The sequence below is a fragment of the Cygnus atratus genome, chromosome 2, assembly GCF_013377495.2.
Source record: "Cygnus atratus isolate AKBS03 ecotype Queensland, Australia chromosome 2, CAtr_DNAZoo_HiC_assembly, whole genome shotgun sequence".
NCBI lineage: Eukaryota > Metazoa > Chordata > Aves > Anseriformes > Anatidae > Cygnus > Cygnus atratus.
This window is the reverse complement of record NC_066363.1, coordinates 15,409,223-15,417,837: the sequence shown is the minus strand read 5'-3', so window position 1 is coordinate 15,417,837 and position 8,615 is coordinate 15,409,223. Positions and strand designations below refer to the sequence as shown.

Below are 8,615 nucleotides of genomic sequence, written 5' to 3'. Positions count from 1 at the left end.
TCATTAACACTTTCATTTCCTAAAAATGCATTATTTTTCTCATGTTGTGTGTTGTGAAACAGCATTAACCACATAGTCCATTTGATAGAAGAGTATTGAACTACAGAACTTCTTTAGCACACATACAAATAAAAGGCAGCGGCTTAACATCAGTTGTCACTGTACACGATACGTTGATGCTGTATGTGCTGCACCCTGGCCTTTATGCATTTTTATACAACAAATGACTTCTGTTACCCAAGATCGTTTTTACCTAACCTACCTTTTTAACTTAAGGTTTCTCAAATTTGATGTAAAAGATGTACTTTGTATTATTAAGATATCTATTACACCTCTTTCCCAGACATAGTTCTTTTTTTTCCCAATTGTATCATCTTTAAAAGACAAAGAGACAAGATTCAAGTATTTTAAGGTACTTTTATTTAATAAATAACTTCAGTAATAGCACTGTAAAAAGTGAACATCTGTTAAAATAAAAAGGCACTTAAAACAAGAAGATGACTAGGATGCAGTTTGAATGGTCAAAGGCAAATATACATGGCACATGTCAAAAATGTGTGACTTGTCACATGACAAATTATGCAATCTTAGCTACAGGGCAAAGGCAAATTTACAGCTAAGACTGCCCCAAAAAAAAAAAAAGCTTGTGTTGATACAAAAATATTACAAAAAGAATTGCAAACAAATACATTAAAAAGATTAGAAGGGTGACAAAGCACCAGGCTTTAAACTAAGGAAACATTACAGAAGAAAGACACAGTATGACATAAGGCCCTTATGGGTTTTGAGGATGTCTTGGTAAAGTACTTCATGATACTGCCACCCAGGGCTTGAATTTACAAAGAAAAACTAGGCAAGTTACCAGTCAGCAACTTTTTCAGTAATGGCACGTGTTTTAAAGCTATTTATTCCTTCTTAAAATTCTTTCCAAACCCTTTCATCTTAACCATAACCTGGCAATAAGCAATTAAAAAATTAAAAATAAGTATGCACACACTTTTTCAGTCCTTTACTCTCCTCATTTCCAACTTACTCAACTTACCATATACTTAATCATATATCTAGTAAGTAGAACACCAGTTATTCACCAGCTCCATGCTACATGAGTTTAATTATACCTGCAAACTCAAGCCCTGATTTCCCTGTAAAGCTAAAAATTTTAATACTAAATGGCTAGGCAGAGCCCTCATGCTGATTGCTTTAACCATTTCCCTCCCGTCATGTCATAGCAGTATCACACCCTGTAGAAGATCTAGATTCACAGCAAGGGAGTGGAAAAAGGTCAAAAAGGCACCATGTGACCTTAGCTGACTAGGCTATACAGTCTCAAGTTTTTTTGTCAGACCCCGGCACTGATTATTTTTATTTGCAAAAAAAATAAAAATAAAAAAAATTACATATGGTACATTCTCAAAACCTGAACAGGAAAACAAACCTATATGTAATGAATTAGTAAAATCACTGCAGTTTGCCCTAAATCTATCTTACTGTGACTACAAAAATTGCTATGCTGCATACAGTGTTGTGAAGTTATACAAGCAGTGTTCATTTTCCCTCATATTTAGGATTGACCACAGTTGTCACTGCACTCTTGTAAATAGGATTTTCACCCTAGAAAAAGAAAAACATTTATATTAACATTCAAAGAGATGAAAAAAGCACTGTTTGCAAGAAGTATGAAAATTAGCTTAAGAAATTATCCACAAATGTTTTGTTTGTATACAAACAGCTTAAGTCAAACTATTTTTCCCTCTTGCAACTTTAACAAAGGCATGCTTAGCTAATAAAGCAAAGGGTTAGGGCATGATCCTATTCAGTTTATGCCACAGGTTTCCTTCAATACTGCTGCACCTCATATGCTCGTATCTCAGGGCTGAGCAGTCAACTCAGGTCTGTAGCCCATTATGCTTTTTTAAAGAACTGCAAATGATATCTTCTGAAACTATGACAGATCACAGACCACATTCTGCTAAAATTAATATTTAAATAGCTTATTTCATATTATAATTTAATTCTAGTAACAGATTGGAAAGGCTTGTACTATTTTAACAATACACATACAATATCTAATGTTGAACATTAGCACTTGTCATTCTCATTTTATTCCTGCAGGTTTCCCCCCATCCCAATATACAGAAAATGCATAGTTAAAAGAGATTACTGTCCTGGTGAGAATGCTGTAATAAAAACATTATTTCTACTGATACGAGGAATGCCCACGTAACTGCTTATATCTCTCTTACTGAGATTTGAAAACCTCTAAAATAAGCTTACTTTAAGTTTAAACTTCCCTTGTCCCCAAGTTTCCTTTTATCTCAGTAAATCTTACTCCATTTATGGCACATCTTTGCACACCTACGATGAACTCCTTGAACTCTAAATGAATAGTTAAATCTTATTAGAAGAAACTCCACCTGCTAGAACTCTACTGATACAGCCTGCATCTCCAGTACTGTACTCTTACCACCACTACACTTCAAGCTAAATAAACATTGTTTATCAACGTAAAGCTCTTCTGCGCATGTATGAATAATTTCTGAGGAAATTCAGTACAGAGCAGATCTCAGCCTGAGCACAGCTCTGGCTAGAACCGTATCTGGCCTTCATTAGCAGCAGGGGAATATCTGAAGGTTAGGAAGGGAGTACCTTTGAGGTTCCTCCCAGCTGTGATAACTTAAAACGCCATTATTCAATTCTGCTCTATTAAATTACAAACCATTTAAAACATTTCAGGTTAAAATTATTGTTCCTACAGTCAAAGGAAATCCTAGCCCTACGCCCCAACCCTGGATGACATTTTTTTTCTTTAATCTTTGATAGTCCGGCTTTGGGTGTAGAGCAAACTGTGTCTAGTAGAGACTTATTGCTTTAATAAAGTAGGTTTTCAAGTAGTCTTTTATTGTACTTCACACAGCACGTCAGATCAGATGGCACATAGCAGGTGTTCTGTAAAGTGTCTAAACCTAAGTGACTAGTATTACCCATTAAACGGGTTGCATCTTGCCATGAGATGCTGTTCCGAATATTCATTTTATTTCTAAGAAACCCAAAGCCCCTGTAAATATATGTGATTTATAGAGATTAAGCATGCGTGTTTTTTCCAGGGTCGTAAACCTTGAACATCAACTACAAATACCACAGGATGTGCCAAAAGGTGACAAGGCAAGCAAGAAACAACTTGGTCTGAAACCTTCATATCAATTCCTAGGAGGTTTGTTGCCTTCTATTTGTGAGACCTGGTAAGGGGCAAGTGACTGTACCCCAACAGAGGCAGCTCCTGCTGCTAGGGCAAGGCCAATTAGCTGGTATTCTGCCTTTCTGTCACAGTTTCTCTCAGACAAAAAGGGTATTTCTCCTTAAAGTAGGCTTTTCTACATGCCAGAACCAAAGAAGCACATGCAATCTTGCTAGATCTGCCACCCCAGCCTAATCTCTCAAGTCCAGAAACTGCACTGCTGGACAATGTCTCTTCCCTGGAAATCAAGATTCTCTACTTCATCTCCTCAAGACCTGAGTCAGCATCATCTGGTTTGAGGTAAACGTGGAACTAGGTGTCCAGTGTTGGCTAAACTTCACAAATACACAGTAACAGTAAAAGGCTCTTCCATCAGATGCCAGGACAACTCTCTCTTGATTAAAAATCTGTCATCTACTGGTTTGGAAAAGGATGGGGAGCTGAGGGAAAGAATTTATTTATGACAGAAACACAGTGTTGTGGCTAGTTCTCAGCCAGAAAAATTATCAAGGCAAAAATTACTTGTACCTTCTTCCCAGAATATTTTTTATTAAAAAGTTTTGCAACAGTAAGATACAGATTAAACTGAAAAAAGCATCCAGGGGCGAGGGATTTCATCAGTAACTGAAATACCTCATTATGCCTCAAAGGGCTTGGCAACGTATGTTGATTGTTTCCTAGACAAGTTTTAACAAAAACTTCGGAAATAAACAAAATAGGAAAAATCCACACACACAGAAAAAAAAAAAAAACAGTAAAATTTGTAATTCAGAGAAAGTCTATAAGCTTAGTAGGCTATATTGAATACAGATTAGAAAATAATGCACATAGCTTTTCAACAGCAAGGCATTATATAACACTTGTTACTCTGTGCTTTTAACCTTCAACATTTTACAAAACAGACTACCCCCTGCACAAGCATGGAGGTATATGTTTACATTTTCTTATTTGTAAAAGAGCAGTAACTTCCATCCATCAGGTATTGCAGGAATCAGTCCAAAGGTTAGGAGTAAAACCTGGAAATCTGCAGGGTACGACTCATGTAAGTAATTTCTATTTGGAATCAGGTCCAAAATGCAATTTGCAAAATATGACTGTAAATATTTATTATAATGCTTCTTCAAGAGAAATCATGATTTGAGATGTACAAGCTCTTTATTTAGCTAGCATAAGGCCTATGTACAAAGAAAGTGAGATGCTGTACTGTCTTCCCCTGGGCTTGCATTTTACATTTACAAGAACTCACACTGGGATTTAGGTCACAGAGCAGCACTTAACCAGGTGCCTCCCCACATCAGCTGAGCGTCTCTGTTCCCACTACAAATAACGGAGATTCAGTCACCACAGTCAGAACTGTTCAGCTTAACCCAACCTTACGCTTAATCAGCTTAGCAGCTTGTGTGGCTTTACTGCCTGTAACCAGAACAGAGGCGCCCAAATGGCTTCTGTTAGCCAGGCACTGGCAGCACTGGCCTTGCCAGCCACGCTCAGTCTCTGTCTCAGCAAAGTCTTCTGGACAGTTTATTATTAAAACTAACATGGAAGTAGTAAATAATACATCCCCTAGTCTAACCCAACTCTCACCTCACTTAGGCCCCTGACAGCTGGCACATGGTACGAACTTCCAGAGGTTAGCAGCATTCCATATTTTTAACTGGCCACTAAAACATGGTATTCCAAACTTGCTTAGACAAGAGCTACGGCTTTGTAAGTAAACCCATTTCCTTTATGCCAATGCAGAAAACACACTGGTTTAAGCATGCAAAGTTAGGAAAAACTTCTGCCACAAGTTCTTATAAATTAAAACATCACACACACTTAAACAAAAACAACAATAAAATAAAACAAAAATCAACAAACAATAATTATATGCAAGATAGAATGAAATACATTGGACAAAAGATAGAGGCATTTAAAAAAATACCGTCAAGAGAGAATAAAGCGTCATGTTCTTGCAACAGTACTTATTTTTAACCAGACTGGGCTGTTCAGAAGTAAACAGTTTAGTCTGGTGCTTTATAAGGATAAACTTATTATACAGGATGTTTGATCAACCTTTTTATTCCTTTTTTTTTTTTCCATGGACTTACTGCTTCAACAGTCACCTGAAATACCTATATAGTGGGTTTAAACCCTAGGTCTATAGGAAACTGCACTCCAGAATATTTAAATTCACCCAAATTGTTCAAGAGCTGGCTCTTACGTTCTTCAGCTCTCATACTTTTGTTTTATTCATTATATTATCATTATTATTACTCATTATTTTACAGTAAAAAAAAAAAGTCATCTGTCAATCTGTAAATACAGCAACTGAATCAAAGGATAAAGCAAAGGCCCAGGTTGAGGGCAGTACAGATGACAGAGGGCATCACCTACCACGACTGGAAGACTAGAAGAAAACAACTAGCCTACGACTAAGCAAATACTTTTTTAATGGCACAAATCTAAACCATGCAGTCGGTGCTGCAGGCCAAGGACAAACTGAACTCAGTTCAGCCTAGCTGCCCTGAGCACCAGATGCAAGGGAGCTGCGGGGACAATCCCTTCGCTGTGCCACAGCCCAGGGCTGGTGAAGTACCCGGGCACCTGGCCCATGGCGAGCTGTGTGCTGCTGCAGCTCTGCTCGTGGCAGTAACTGGGCCACGTATCACTATGACTGCTATGGAAGGGATACACAAAGTGCACACAATTTCTTTTATTGTGTATGTATACATCTGGAGGGAACTTATTCCGGTGGATTTTTCTTGTAATGGGATTCCAGAAAACTTCCTTGTCAATGTGAGACAGTTCTTTCTTCCTCTCGTATTAAATGGAAGCCCAGAAAATCTGAGATATATGGAAAAGGAAGACTTTCTCCTTTTTCTTCTTATGGGTGACCTGTTCTGCCAATACTTTCTGGTGGCCAATAAAGCTAAAACTGCCTGCCTTCTCTCTCCAAGGATCGGATATTTCCATGGATACTAGAAAGGATTAAAATCATACTTGAAAACCTACACTCCTTCCTATTTTTTGATTTTCACAGTAAGTGAAACAAGAACGCAGGATTCACTCTCCATGGAAAGAAAGCTTTCTGCAAGAAGTAAATTTTGAGAAGAAATGGCAACACTGAAGACATTATATCCTGGGAGGAGTCATGGGTAGAGAGTGAGAAGAAAGAATGGAAGTTACACACCATGTGGTTTGTTACATGCTTGTTCTGCACGGAACAGAAAATACACAAGTCAGTGAACAGCAGAAAAGAAGGTAACAGAGACTTAACAGATGGAATATGTGAAATATCAGAGAGGAGTAAGAACTCAATCTCCTCCCCAAAATAATCAACTCTGAGAAGAAAAAAAATTGAAAAGAAGGTGAATGTGGTCACTGTGGCAAGCAAAACTTTTTTTTTTTAATTTTTTTTTTTTTTTTTACAATCCATTTTGGACACACTGGAAAATAAAAAGATTGTAAAGAGAAAAGGAAAGTACTTTTCATCAAGCTGGAGCTCAGAATGCTAGACAAAGTATTTGAAAATGTCATAGTGAGGACAGGTAAGAGCTTAAATACTCTTAATTCCCATTTTCTCTTTACAAAATCTTTCAAGTGCAACACTGAAAAATTGAAACAGCAGACAGAATAAAATTTGAGATAAGAGATCCTTCCCTTCCACTAGCTCCTGAAAAAAGCCCTTTGATATTTAAAGGGATGTGCTGCCTTCCCAACGTTTTCAGGTCCCACTCCCTCCCTTTAATCAGATTTTCTGCATATCTTATCTCTCAGCACTCTGACATCTGCTCCCCTACTCATCCTCCCTTTCCCACTCCTTCCCCAGCAACTGGGAATCCCAGGGAAGGAGGAGAATCCTAAAGCATTCAAGACAGTGCAATCTTAAAGTCTACACAGGATATCCATCGCTTCTGGTTTACTGTCTTGCTCTTCTGAATACTACTGTTTCTCTCTGGGTATGAAGAGAACTGAAGTCAGCATTTCCAAACAAATTAGGAGTTCAGACAAAGTTTAGGAAGGACTAAGAAACTAGGGCAAAAAGTACATCTGGAGGGGACAAGAACACTTCCTCCTCTCATATGAATGCTCTTTTCTAAGGAAGGCCCCAAGCTGACTGAGCTACAAGGATTGACATTGCCAGTTACAACAGAAATAGGGATGGAAAAAATAAGATGCATATTTAATTACCAAATGAGTAGAGTATATGCATTTCACACTTTAAATTCAGGCTCATTCTATGCTAGGTTAATAAGCCAAAGCACTTAAAAAATATTATATTTATAGGCTGGATATCTCAGGAATATCTAAACCAGCTTTGCAAACACATCTGTTTTAAGTAAACTGATTGCTGATTTGAGGGTGTAGAAGATAAATCCTTCCCTGAACACTGCATTTCTTCACAATCCAAAGAGCTTCTTTAATCCAAAGAACTGTTCTATTACATACCCACATAGTTATTCACAAATAGTTCATTTAAAAAAATATATCACTGGTAGAATAGTTTAAGCCAGTACTGGTGGTATTAGTAAGTAAGCAATCTTTCTGTCAAAACAAGTTAGACTTTCAAGCTGCATTCTTTAAAACCCCAGAATTGAAGCAGCAGTAGATAAACTGCACAAGACTCAAATTGTGATTAACTGACTGTGACACACAGTGAGTTCGAAGTGACATGCAAAGGAAAAAAAAGGAAGAAAATGAAAGAAGATACAAACTGAGCCTTAGAGACCAGCTTTACGTCCATAGTTTGGATTCTTGAAATTGTTAATAGGACTCTTGTATATTGGGTTTTCTTGCTGAAGTAAAAGAAATGGTCAATGTCGAATAATTCAACAGGGAAAAAAAAGCAACATTCTCAACTGTTACTGAAAAAATCATGCCATATATAAAAAGAAAACTGTTAGTATTATTTTTCCAATTTAGACTTAATTTTCTTAACAGAAGACATCCTAGGAGATTTTTTCAAATTATTCTCTCACCAACCGTATATGGGTATTGACCTATAGAACAGTAGCATAGGGTTTTTGATTAGCAGATTCCTAGCATTTCCCAGAGGCAGAGACCCAATATCATATGTAAGCCTACAGACCATAGGCTTGCTTTACTTCCATATTTTTTCTGTTGTCAAGAGGTTGGGAAGATTTCAACAAGCCAGCACCAATCATGACCTTGCAACCAGTTATTGAAATCTCCCAACTAATCCCATGTGAATACTTACAAGATCTCTTTCATAAGCATAAAATTTCCTTCTTTATTTTATACAAGTGTGATTTTCACCTTCTAACAGACATTTTAATAGTATCTTACAGAACGTGGTACAACTGCAAAGCTGAACTATTCTCTCACCATAACATTTTCTCTCTGAAATTTTATTCCAACTGAAGTTATTACTCACTTT

The 8,615-nt window shown here is 37.2% G+C and overlaps 1 protein-coding gene across 1 annotated transcript in view; it reads right to left on the bottom strand.

Moving 5' to 3' along the window:
- Positions 1–403: 403 nt before the first annotated feature.
- The window catches only part of ITGB1 (integrin subunit beta 1), a 44,529-nt gene continuing 36,317 nt past the window's right edge, over positions 404–8,615 (bottom strand). The window contains exon 16 of the mRNA XM_035545568.2: positions 404–1,611. Within this exon, the coding sequence (XP_035401461.1) occupies positions 1,546–1,611 (66 nt within the window). The 3' untranslated portion in view covers positions 404–1,545. The remainder of the gene's footprint in view (positions 1,612–8,615) is intronic.